Source organism: Urtica dioica, chromosome 10, assembly GCF_054948205.1.
Source record: "Urtica dioica subsp. dioica isolate 48M chromosome 10, U.dioica_male_clone48M_v1_H2, whole genome shotgun sequence".
NCBI classification, from domain to species: domain Eukaryota; kingdom Viridiplantae; phylum Streptophyta; class Magnoliopsida; order Rosales; family Urticaceae; genus Urtica; species Urtica dioica.
Window position 1 is genome coordinate 23,809,883 of NC_142765.1, and position 13,798 is coordinate 23,823,680.

Consider the following 13,798-nt stretch of genomic DNA (forward strand, 5'->3'; position numbering starts at 1 on the left):
GTACTTCTTTTAGATCTTTATTTAGAATTCGATGAATCAGGCTAAGGCAGACCCAATCATTTGCTTTGAAATATGATTTTACTATACCAATTTCAAAGGAAGTGTGTGTGACTGTACGTAAATGTGATGCACAATGTTTCTTGATCAATATCTTTTGGAAAGCCATGGAAAACCCTGATGAAACTCAGAATGAGCCTCGATTTACCTGCGAAAGACCCATGATCGAGCCCGGATTGACCAGCAACGGACCCAATACCGAGCTCTGATTGACCTGCGATGGACCCCCGAACAAAAATCCACCACTCAGCTATTATCCAACGACCCTAACCCGAGTCACGCCCAGGGGTGGGCGGAGAAATTCCCTCGTGGTGAGTATAATACCGATTATGATAACAGTCTTCAAACACTATCTTTTGGGACTGTATAGCTTTTTAAGCTTCGTTGACATATGTTGCAATTCTGAGGTATTAATACTCTTAAGCACAGGGTTTTGATGTTTATTGATCAACTTACTTAATTCTGGCCTGAATGTATGACGTTCAATATCTGACACAAAAGATAGAAAAAAAAAAAACATTGTGCCAATAATACAAATTATAGGTATTAGTATTTTTACATTATAAGTAACTAAAATACGCTTACTTATGAAACCTTAGTTATTTTACTGCACACTTAGTTTGAATTGACTATTTTGTACAAAAAAATTCAAAAAAAAAAACAATTGCAAATCATGAAATATCGAAATAGGCTTCCAATGTAGATTTGTTAATTTTCCACAAACAAGACATAAACTACGTTCCACCACACATTACACCACATAATATAAAACTGTGGTGCAATGGGTTAGTTTGATTAAATTGATATACTTTATGTCTTGAACTATAGCATATTACACCAGAGACGCAGCTAAGTAGGCCGAAGAGGGCTCAAGCCCACCTCAATTTTTTTTTTTTTTTTTTTGCACTTTGGACTTATTTGAAAAAATATAAATTTTTTTATTCTAAAAATTACAAATTAACTCTTGAATTTTTTTGTTCTTTCAAATTAATCGGTGAGCTTCGATGAGCTTTTCTGGCTCCGTGTCCCTGCATTACACCACAAATTACACCATGTTGTAAACCAAACAAACCACTCTCAATTCATCAAAAGTAGATGTGGGATTCTGCTTAAAAAACGTTGAATTAAACGAAGATTTTTATTTATTTATCTTTTATACAAACAAACCTTTAACACATTATAACACATATTATATAGTCTTCAAATAATAAAGCTTTTTGGTATCCCATATTGAGTAACCATCACGATATACTAAGCCAAACAATAAAACCCCGAAATCCCAAACCTTACATTAACAGTGTTAAGACATGCAAATAATAATAAAAATATATAAACCAAACATCAAACAAACAAAATATAACAAACAAAAATAATAATACGAAAGCGTTTTCGTCTAAAATACTAACATCTACTTTTTTAGTGCTTATTATTACAAAAAAAATACTGTTTTTTAAAAAAACTACCATATCTATTCATTAAAAAACGAAAAACCACAAACATAACACTTAGCTAATAACACACCAACAAAAAAACGGCAAACCAAAAAAGAAATGGATTTAATTTTTTAATTTTTTTTAATAGTGTTTATGTTCTACACGGTTCAGTAAAAAAAAGATGAGGAAAAAGAAATAAATGACTCATTACTTCCATTTCAAATTCCAATTACAATTTATTTCGGTTACCAATTAAGAAGTTAATTCGTTATTTTTTATTTTATAAAAAAAATCACGTTCAGCATGTAATTTGGTTCCCAGTTTTATATATTTAAAAAAAAAAAGCCGATTGGATTTTTTTTTTTTTTTTTTTTTTTGCATATTTTGTTACTCTTTCCTAATTTATTAGTCAAACAAATATATTCTAAAATTCGCATTCAATAAGAAATCATGAATTTTTTTTTTAATTAATAACGGCTGATACGTATATAAGCCAACTTTTTAATTTTCTTTAAAACGAAGTTCTAAAGGACAATCTGGACAATTTAAACGTTTTAAATTAGCTCATTTGCTACTAATCTTAAATATTCGCTCTGTAATCGCGAGATAAAGACAAATCAATAACTTCCATTTTAGATGTTCATTATATATACTCCAACGTCTTTGTCACCACACGTTATTTAGCATTCTAGTTCATTAATGCCCTATCACGGACATCTTTTTTGCTCAATTCTTTCTCAAAACTCTAGCAATTTGGGTACTTTCATAATTCCTTACGTGATATATATATATATATATATATATATATATATATATGCTTTTACGTTATATATATATATATATATATATATGTGTTGATATTAGTTGTGCCTTAACCACGGTTTTGTGTTAGTTAGTACACGTGTAAGCTAACTTGACCATGGTCTATAAATGGTTGAGTTAGTATTAGGCTTAAGTTAGTTAGGCTGAGTTGTTATATGTACTGTGCTAACGGCTTTATTGACACACAGACAAAAGAAAAGAGAGAGAGAAACTGATTGAGAGATTGAGCGAGAGAGTTGGGGGATCAATTCTTGGGTAGTTCATCGTCTTCTCCATCTATGTTCTTAGGTTGGGAGGTCTCGGATTGTGAGATCACCAGGGAGAGTGTTTGTAACGGGTTTAATCATAGTGCACCGAATTTCGAGAGGGGAATTCCGGGGAGTAGGTCGTTTTGACCGAACCTCGTAAACAATCCACTGTGTTCTTGTGTGCTTGTGCGTCTGAGTGTTTCGTTTAGAGAGGAAGTATAACATAACAGTCGTATCAGAGCCTCGTCGGCGTTTTCTCTCAAGTCACAGCTCGTGAAACAAGTCATTTTTCAAGCTGGCGGAACCAGAGTCAACATCGGATCAGATCAAGAAAGAAGCCTTTGACTAAGAATCTGTGGAAGGTGGAGATACAGGGGCGATTCAGAGTCGAAGCCGTGGTGAAATCCAGTTGTTCTCGAATTCAATTCCGACGAACAACATGAGAATCGACATCGACAAATTTGATGGTTCTGGAGACTATCGAATATGGCGGAGGAAAATCAAAGCTCTTCTCGCACAACAACGTCTTCTCAAGGCGATCGAAGATCCGATAATTTGGCCATAAGGGACAACTGAGGATCAGAAGAACGAGATCCTTGAAACAGCTACAGGTACCCTGATATTTCATGTCTCAGATTCAATAATTCGCCAGATAGATAGTGATGACACACCGGCTAAAATATGGAAGAGACTTGATGATCTTTTTCAAGTAAAATCTTTAACAAACAAAATTTTTCTGAAAGAAAGGCTGTTTGGTTTCAAAATGAACTCTTCCAAATCTTTAGATGAAAATCTTGATGAATTTCGAAAACTCACTATTGAACTTGCTAACTCTGGCGAAAAGGAATCTATGAGTGATGAAAATCAGGCTATTATTATTCTTAACTCTTTGACTGACACCTATAAGGAAGTGAAATCTGCTATTAAGTATGGTCGAACACAGATTACCCTAGATGAGGTAGTATCTGCTCTGAGATCCAAGGAATTTGAGATAAAATCAGAGAAGGCACTCTCATCTCCAGCAGAGGCACATTATGGACAGGACAAGGGCCAAAACAAGAATCCTAACAAGAATAATAAAGGAAAGTCTAGAAGCAAGAGTCCTCAAAAGTCATCCAATACTGATGGGAAGCAGACAAGAACTTGCTTCTATTGCAAGAAACCTGGACACCTAAAGAAAGACTGCTACAAATGGCTAAAGAAAGAGAAGGACAAGAACAACACCAGTACCAGCACCAGTCAACAAGACTCAGCAAACTATGGGGATGGTTATGACAGTGGAGAAGTCCTGGTCATCTCAAGTGAAAAGGAGAAAAGTGACTGGATTTTAGATTCTGGCTGTACTTATCATATGACTTACAATAGAGATTATCTTACAGATTTCAGGGGACTTCAAGGAGGAAAAGTAGTGTTGGGAAACAGTGACACTTGTCTGGTGGAGGGCATAGGCACTGTAAACTTCAAGATGTTTGATGGGTGCTGCAGAGTTCTCAAGGATGTGAGATATGTACCTAGTCTCACAAGAAACCTGGTGTCTCTGGGAGTTCTTGATGACTCAGGCTACAGCAACAAGACTGAGAAAGGGGTCATGAGAATCTCAAAGGGGTCTATGACAGTCATTAAGGGGGTCAAAATTGATGGCCTCTATTATCTTGTTGGAGAAACCATCTCTGGCTCAGCAGCAACAGTGACCAACTCACCAGAAGATCTTAAAGCTATCTTGTGGCACAGAAGACTAGGCCATATTAGTGACAAAGGTCTCTAAGTCCTGAAAGAAAGTCAATACTTTGGTAAGGACAAAATCTCCAGTGTTGGCTTCTGTGAACATTGTGTTCTGGGAAAACATCACCGCCTGAAGTTCAAGGTTGGGAAGCACACATCTACACGTATCCTTGAGTACATTCACTCGGACTTGTGGGGTCCTGAAAGGAATCCCACGCATGGTGGTAACATGTATTTTCTTTCCTTAATTGATGATTTTTCAAGGAAAGTATGAGTGTTTTTGCTGAAAAATAAAAATGATGCTTTTGGAAAATTTAAGAATTGGAAAACTCTGGTTAAAAACTTGTCTGATAAAAGAATAAAGTTCTTGAGGACAGACAATGGTTTAGAGTTTTGCAATGAGGTTTTTGACTCTTATTGCAAGGAAGCAGGTATTCAAAGGCATCACTTAGTGAAACATACTCCACAGCAAAATGGAGTGGCTGAAAGAATGAACAGGACTCTACTAGACAAATCAAGATGCATGCTATTCAGCTCAGGGCTACCTAAGAACTTCTGGGGTGAAGCTGTTGTCACAGTTGCTTATCTCGTCAATAGGAGTCCGTCCAGTGCTCTTGAGTTCAAAACACCTGAAGATGTGTGGTCTGGTAAAATTCCTGATATCTCACATTTAAGAATTTTTTGTTGTTCTGCTTATGCGCATCAAAAAGAAAGTAAGCTTGACCCTAGGGCTGTGAAGTGTGTTTTTCTAGGCTATCCTGATGGTACTAAAGGCTATAGGCTGTGGGTTAAGGGTGAAAGAGGTTTTAAGGTCATTAATAGCAGGGATGTTATATTTAACGCAGGGTCATTACCGTGCGTGGTCACATATAGTATCATATATATTGGCATAATTTGACATAGCTTTGTTTTTAAAAAAAATGTTTTTTTTTAATTGATAAGTGTTTGGTAAACTGTTTATAAAATAGTTGTTACTGATAACAAAAACTGATTAGCGTTTGGTAAAATAAATATATTATAGTAAAAAAACTAAAATAAACATGTTCTTAAAAAAAAAAAAAAAAAAAGACTTTCTTCTGTCTCATATGTATTATAGTAATTTGCATAACAAATTTAAAAACACTTTTTTTCAAAAGCTAAAAATCCTAGCTTTTCTAATTCATTTACAAAATTTAAAATCGCTTTTGAAGTTTTTTTTTGTAAAATCAGTTTTACCGAATAACTTATAAACATAATTTTTTTAATATTAAACAAACGCAGCCATTATTGATCTCTCTCTCTCTCCCAACTCTGTTTCTTGACTTATATATCCATATAACTGTGCATACTAACAAATTATCTGAGTAATGGAAGAAAAACAACAAAAGAGTATGATCGAGATAGTTGAAATCTCAAAGATCAACTCTCTAGACTCAAGCGATTCAAACACTAGTCTTGCTCTCACTTTCTTCGATATCCGGTGGCTCCGATTGCCACCTGTCCAGCGCCTCTTCTTCTACGAACTCTCCGTCTCCAAATCCTCGTTCCACTCCGACCTCCTTCCCCGCCTCAAACGATCCTTATCCCTCGCCCTCACGCTCTTCCCTTTCGCCGGAAACCTAATCTGGCCGGAGTCCCACGACGAGCCCTTCGTCGTCCGCAAAGACGGCGACGGCGTTTCCCTCGCCGTGGCCGAATCCAAGGGCGTCGATTTCCACCTCGTCTCCGGGGGATTCAACGGCGAATTCGTCGAAGTGGAAGCGACCCATCCTCTGATCCCGACGCTAGCGGAGACCAGCGAGAGAGCCGAGCTCTTGTCTCTGCAAATCACGTTGTTCCCTGACGCCGGGATTTGCATTGGAATCTCGAGTCACCACGCCTTCGCCGACGGAAAGACTTCGACGTCGTTCATGAGAGCCTGGGCTCATCTCTTCAGGTCACAAGATTTGCCGCCGGAGCTCAAACCGTTCTGCGACAAGACGGTAATAGAAGACCCATTGAAGCTGAAAGAAGCGTACGCGAAAGCTTGGAGAGATCTGGATCACGGTCCGAACAACAGAAGCCTCCTCAGCTGGAAGTTCAACCCAGCCCCGCCAGGTCACGTTCGGGGCACTTTCACATTGACCAGCGCAAACTTAGCAAAGCTCAGAGAAACCATCGGAAACAAACTCGGAGAAGAAGATCGGAGTAATATTCGCCTCTCAGCCTTTTGCCTTGCCTTCGCCTATTCCGTCGTCTGCGGTGCCGTGGTCAAAGGAATCGAATCCGGGGTGGTATTGCTGGTCATAAACTACGATTGCAGGTCCCGAATGAGCCCAGCTCTGCCGGAGAACTACTTCGGGAACTGCATTGGGAGCCGAGTCTGCGTTATTCAGGACCCGAAAACCCTGCGTAGCGAAGACGGCCTCGTTGTGGCCGTGAAGGCCATCGCGGAAGCTTTGGCAAGTCTTGACCGTGACGGAGCTCTGGCCGGCGCAGAGGGTTGGGCCGCCGGTCTGATCGCAGGATTCGCGGGTCCGAAGGACGGTAGTGTTAACATGTTTGGGGTTGCTGGGTCGAACCGGTTCGATGTATATGGGACCGATTTCGGGTGGGGAAGGCCAAGGAAAGTGGAGATGGTTTCGGTGGAAACAACCGGAGCGTACGTGTTTTCAGACAGTCGTGACGAGCTCGGCGGGATCGAGATCGGGTTGGTTCGAGAAAGAAATGAAATGGAAGCTTTCGCTTCTCTCTTCGCTCGAGGTCTTGTTGAGTGATTTACCGTTAGTCTAATTAAAAAGTTGATGATCGTCCAACACTTTATTTCTATTTTTTTTTTCCTTTTCTTTCTAATAAGGATTGTCAAATTCGTGATATTGTGTTTCTTTATTTCCATTCTGTTTGTTACATACGCTGTAGTTTTTCATGCGTATTTTCATTACCAGAATATGTTATAGTACAGAAAGATGATCAGAATATGTGACAATATAGAACCCCCACTAGGCTGGGAGTGGGTGGTCCAGTGTTAGATATAATGTCACGTCAGCAACTCAAGTGAGCACAATCAGCGAGAGTGATGCGGCAATAATGGCAATAAAGGGTATTGATGAGCATATGCGGAAATTATGGCATTGATGAGCATCAATTGTGATCAGTTTTATTTCATTTCAATTTTAGAATTTGTTGGTGCATTGATTATGATTTATTTCCTTTTTTACGCCCTTTTCAACTCTGTAAGTATTATTCTCCATTGATGTAATTTGGTAGATTTTATGAAATAGAAAAAAGAAGTCAACATTTGTGTTGCAATTTGCGATTATCTCTCTTTCCTATATTACGCTCTACATCAGAGAGTCAACAGAGTCCAGTTGACTGAAAATTAGCTAGGCTGTTGCAACCAAGTTTCGAAATGCCATTTTTGACGCCGTTTCGAGCTTCGTGATTTACGGAAAATGGACAAGCGGACGGAAAATCGAACAAAAAAAATGTGGAAAAAAGCAAATAAAATATCATTTTCAATGAAAAACCGACATGCCGGTGAAAAATGAATTAATATTACATAATATGTTATATATAAATATATTAACGCGCGGAAATGCTGTAGAAACAAACCCGGTCCTTGAGCACATTCCTATATTTATGAAAAAAAAAGGTCAGGCAAACCGTCCGAGTTAGGAACCTTTGTAGGGTGCATGTCAAACAGAGCCTCTTCATGGTCCCGACAAGAAAAATCTGCCTCGAGCCAAGCAAATTTTGAGTTTCGAAATACAATTAGGAATCCAATTTTGAAGATCATCCATGTTACCACGGCCATTTTGCCAAAAAGGTCTCGAAAATAAACAATAAGAGATATCGGCTACAGAACTGCGTTGCTGTCCCGAGTCATCAATAATTTGTTGATTGAATTATTTTGCCACCTACTATTAGCTTAGGAGTGAAAAAAATTTAGAATTTTTATCACCGTGGGTACGCTAATTAGCTCGGGATCTTTGCTTCAAGTGTATTAATCCAATGTATCTTTTGAGTATGACATCATGATATAATTTTGTCTCGTATCGATCATGGTGGTATATACTATCAATCATGTTATCCACTATATTTTTGGGAAGACTAGCAACTAGTATTCTATTTTTCTTAAGCTTATTCTTATTAAAGTCGTAAATATAAGTAGTTTTTTCTTCCACTTGTTATTGAGGTTAAAAGCTTTAATTATTTTCTCAAATGTGGCTTCATCCATGCCCATAGGTTTGTGCTTTCAAGTTAATGAATGCACAAATCTCAATGGCTCACAAGTACAACAGTTTTGTTGCCGGTGAGTGTTAATGTTAACGATAGAGAAGTATTTGGTTAAATGAACAAATTACGAAATGATTCATTGATTCAATGACTGATTACAAGCTAAGATTCTTATACGAACATAGTATAGAAGATTATCTAAGTAACTAACTCTTACACATAAGCAAACGACACTTAATTCTTAAGTTAAAACAATAAGACACGAGTTGTTTATGGTAAATGACATCTATACTCTAATAGCCCCCACAAACTCTGAGTAAGAAGAGCTTTTACTCTAAGTTTGAAGCGCAACGAAGGGAACCGCAAGCTTGAAATATCTCTGGTAAACACATCCATAGCCTGATCAAGAGAAGGAGCGTGGAGAGAACATCGATTTAGCGTTGAAGAACTTTCTGCTAGAAAAAGTAAGATTAATCTCGATATACTTTGTTCGAGCATGAAGAACTAGATTTGCAGCAATTTGAACCATGCTGAGATTTTGCAATCACGTAAGAGGTCGGCGAGGAGAAGGAGCGGGACTGCGCCTGCATTTGTGGACGAGCGGGATATAGTTGTAGAGAGAGAGAGAGAGAGAGAGAAAATTTATTTTTTAATATATATTTTTTAAATTATTAACTTTTAATATTTAAAAACAACAAAATTAATTAAAAAATTTCAAAATAATCAGTGTTGACACGTGTATCAACATTCATGTCTTTAACGGCAGAGGTTGTAACAGAAGACCAAATTTTTGACTTTAGGTACTATTCTCATAACTTTTAAACAATGGGTACTTGAGTGTTACAACTCGTAAACATTGAGTTTTTGTGCCGATATTTTCTGTAAATATTTATACTAAATTTATTACGTTTGCCCGTAAACAATTCGAGTATCATATCTATGTGTTACAAAATTTACATTACATAGCGCAACGAAACTGTTAAGTCTTCCTTGTTGAAGCTGTAATGTTTGACCCGATTAACCCGCGAAAGACCCACGACCGAGACCAGATTGAGTCACGAAATATTGTGACCCGATTGACCCCCGAACAAAAATCGGACAAACTGCGAGAAGTGGAGTGAACTTGAGATTCCAAGGAAACTCCTGTGGCCTCGATCATAGTGGTGGCGATTCACGGGCATGTAAGCTTGGCCACAACTATGAGCTCTGTCTGTGTCTCCTTTGATTTCCTCAGCGTAAAGAACGCACTTTTCCCACAAATCTCACACCTCAAACTCAGCTTTGTCACTGAAGCAAGATGAATTATGTCCAGAAGTGACCCGAAGCTCCTCGTGCAATTTAGTTGATCGATGACCCACACATAAGTTTACACGCAGTTTGAGTCTTCTCAAGAGAAGTACCTCAAATAGTTATTAGAGATCAAATATGTTTGTATTGTCGTTTATGTCTATAAAACGACAAGTTCAATAAGTTGTTTTTCTTTTATTTCTTTCATTGTATTTTCCTTTATTTCTTCTATGTTTCATGGCTATATAAAGCCCTTTACTTGTACATTTCTCATTAGATTGGAATAAACATTTTCACTCTCAATCATTCAAGATGAGAGTTAGTTTTTCCCCAATTCTCAAATCCAATTTCTATCTATCATAACCTAGAAATGTAATATGGTATCAGAGCGATCTTCCGCATTCGATTTCTAGGTTATGGAGAAATCCACTTCGTCCTCCCCGATTTCCTCGACGATCGGAAAAGATCTCCGACGCGAGCCCGGTGGAATTTCACGAAGGTCAATTTCCTTTTATCTCCAAGTATTCCGGTTATTTAGCGCCTCTTTTTCTCGATTTCAAGTTCTTCTCACCATCGCTTCATCGACGGAAGAAGCTTCATCGACAGAGCGCATTGGAAGTTCGGAGTGTTTTTATCAAGATTCCTTTCCGGCGATTCAAGCCGTGTTAACTTTCAAGATCTTCTTCCGGCGATTTTCCGCTTTGTCAAGACTTCAAGATCTTTTTTTTTCGGCGATTCAACGTCGTATCAACGGGTTCAAGATCCCAATCCGGCGAGTTCCGCCGTGTCAACATTCAAGAATCTTCTTCCGGCGAGTCCCGCCGTGTCAACATTCAAGAGGCTTCTCCGGCGAGTCCCGCTGTGTCAAAGCTTCAAGATTTTCTTCAGGCGAGTCCCGCCGCGTCACATTCAAGATCTTCTCCGGCGAATTCCCGCCGTGTCAATGCTTCAAGTTCTTCTTCTGGCAATTTTCGCGGTGTCAAGGCTTCAAGAAAGCTGATTTTCGATCCCCGATTCCTTTTCCATAATGATTTCAAGCTCTTCGTGAGGCTAAAGCTCATGCCTTTCTCGGTCATGTCGCCGTGGATCCACGGGTACAAGAAGTCTCGGGGTTCTTGGTCGCGTGGTATTTCGTTGATTTCGTCGTGGGTTTGATCTTTGCCTTCGACGCTTGGATCGCGATCGTCGACACGTTCAAGACCGGCTCCGAGCGCAAGGAGGCCGCCGAGGCTGAACAAACAAGATTTGAGGATTTTAGAAAGGTCGCTCCAAGACGAGCTCTCAGTTCCGATCCTGCTCGCCAACCGAGTCATCAAAGTCGGAGTGCTCCGAGCTTGCTGGTAGCGTCGATCGCCTCCCGCAGATGCTCTGCTCCAAGCGAATCTGCTCCGCCTCCTCCACTGTCTACGATCGTCGCAAATCAATTGGTGAGAACCTCCCAAATCAATTCGGGATCGACAGACGGTATCCTCGCAAGCGAACACTCGTCAGAGGAGAAGCTGCACGGAAACCCCTCATTGGAAACCTCCATCGTCGTCGTCGTCACCGTCGGGGCTTCCTCGACAAACAAACTCGACTCACTCTCTGCGTACCAATATCTTATCTTTCCTTCCATGGCGGTTCTCGATCAAAGCTCTCACTTCAAGAAAGTTCAGATCCAAAGAGACGACACTGCATTTGATGCGTATGTGGTTGGGAAAGAAGACCGATTCTTCACAAAGTCATTTTTTTCTTCATTCATTCGATCGAGGTCTTCTCCGAGTTGTCTTCTTCGATATTCAAGTTCAATCCAAGATGAACTTTCGGGAAAGTTCATCTTGCGGGGGTGTACTAGAGATCAAATATGTTTGTATTGTCGTTTATGTCTATAAAACGACAAGTTCAATAAGTTGTTTTTCTTTTATTTCTTTCGTTGTATTTTCCTTTATTTCTTTTATGTTTCATGGCTATATAAAGCCCTTTACTTGTACATATCTCATTAGATTGGAATAAACATTTTCACTCTCAATCATTCAAGATGAGAGTTAGTTTTTCCCCAATTCTCAAATCCAATTTCTATCTCTCCTAACCTAGAAATGTAATAATAGTCAACATTGATTCCTGAAACGACAAATGTTTTTCCATCACGGTCCGCCGCTGTGCAACAAAAATCATAGAGGCCCTCGAAGAATTGAGTTTCGTTGATGCCGATCACCTATATCTGTTGCAGAAAGAAAGCTGAGCATAAATTACACGGCGAACTCAAGAACTGCGACGCCTTATTCAAATCATATGCCAAGCCATATCAGATTGTTACGAGAATTACTTTATAATGTTTAGGCGACATGTGGGACGATGTTCATACATGGGAGTAACCATTAGAGTCAACTTTGTCTGAATGATGGAAGATCTTCCAGAGCCCAGCACGGATAAGAACTCGCTCCATAATTCAGTTTAGAAATTCAGGTGGCGAATCAGACATCGGATAAGAATTTGAAGCGAATACAACTTTTACTGATATGGTAATAACACATACTTAACTTGCTCTAATTGTCGCATTGTCTAGGACCAAGCAAATTTTTCTACAAGACATCCTAACGCCATAATAATAACATATTTCAAGTTTCTCTCTGCCTCTGACTCAATCTCTATTCTCTATACTCTGACCACACATTAATATGATCCATTACAACGAGACGATCATAAACAGAAAAAATATTTCAATGATGGCATGGTCACAAAGGTATAATGATAAGATCAAGAAGATTCTGACCTCAGGGTTGATTGGTGACCTCAAGGACCAATCCGTATCTTGTGTCCTTTCTTTGTCTCTGTTTTTTTTTTTTCGTACTTCTTTTAGATCTTTATTTAGAATTCGATGAATCAGGCTAACGCAGACCCAATCATTTGCTTTGAAATATAATTTTACTATACCGATTTCAAAGGAAGCGTGTGTGACTGTACGTAAATGTGATGTACAATCTATTATTTGCGTAGACGAATGTTTCTTGATCAATATCTTTTGGAAAGCCATGGAAAACCCTGATGAAATTCAGAATGAGCCTCGATTTACCTGCGAAAGACTCATGATCGAGCCCGGATTGACCAGCAACGGACCCAGTACCGAGCCCTGATTGACCTGCGATGGACCCCCGAACAAAAATCCACCACTCAGCTATTATCCAATGACCCTAACCCGAGTCACGCCTCAGGGGTGGCTGAGAATTCCCTCGTGGTGAGTATAATACCGATGATGATAACAGTCTTCAAACAACATCTTTTGGGACTGAATAGCTTTTTAAGCTTTGTTGACATATGTTGCAATTCTGAGGTATTAATGCTCTTAAAGCACAGGGTTTTGATGTTTATTGATCAACTTACTTATTTCTGGCCTGAATGTAAGAAGTTCAATATCTGACGCAACAGATAGGAAAAAAAACTTTGTGCCAATAATACAGCGAAGACTCTCCGACGCAGCATTTCGTGGCGAACGTCGACGAGAACGCGTTCGCCGGGACGCCTCGGCGTCGCATATCGCGGTACAAGCGTAGGCCTTCGATGGCTGAATCGGTGACGGAGTAAGCTCTGATAATGGCGTTGTAGTGGACGCGACAAGGCCTGGCGATCTGGTCCAAGAACTTCCGGGAATAGCTCGGGCCTCGCAGCGCCGACGAGCGATTGATGAAGGCGAGAGAGACGGCGGAGTCGGAGAGGAGAGAGGAACAGACGATGTGGGCGTGGATTTGGAGCAAATGGGAGTTTTTTGAACACGAGTTTATGAGAGATATGACGTGCACAATGTCGATTTCTTTCTGTCCTCGCCGTTGCTGGGCTTTACGGATCAAAATGGCGTTGAGAGAGGAGAGAGGTTTCGCCATGATCGTTGTGCTATTGTCTGTTGAGAGAGACAAGAAAGAGGTTTGTCATCAGCGCAATAATATTTGGCCTGAGAAGACGAACTTTGCACAGTCTAATAAGACTTCCGCTTGAGAGAGAGAAAGCTGTATCCGTCTCCAACGCCATTGCAGGTGAGCTCTCAGAAGAAGAAGAAGAAGA

At 39.6% G+C, this 13,798-nt stretch overlaps 1 protein-coding gene and 1 non-coding gene across 2 annotated transcripts; both read left to right on the forward strand.

Annotated features, from left to right (window-relative positions):
* The first annotated feature begins 5,628 nt into the window (after window positions 1–5,628).
* LOC149384247 (phenolic glucoside malonyltransferase 1-like) lies at window positions 5,629–7,017 on the forward strand. The gene has a single exon (XM_089628007.1). It carries the CDS (start codon window positions 5,629–5,631, stop codon window positions 7,015–7,017), a length of 1,389 nt encoding a protein of 462 aa, XP_089484133.1.
* Window positions 7,018–12,986: 5,969 nt separating this feature from the next.
* On the forward strand, window positions 12,987–13,077 carry LOC149384248 (small nucleolar RNA SNORD96 family). The gene has a single exon (XR_016301936.1). It is a non-coding gene; the product is annotated as a small nucleolar RNA SNORD96 family (small nucleolar RNA).
* The last annotated feature ends 721 nt before the right edge of the window (window positions 13,078–13,798 follow it).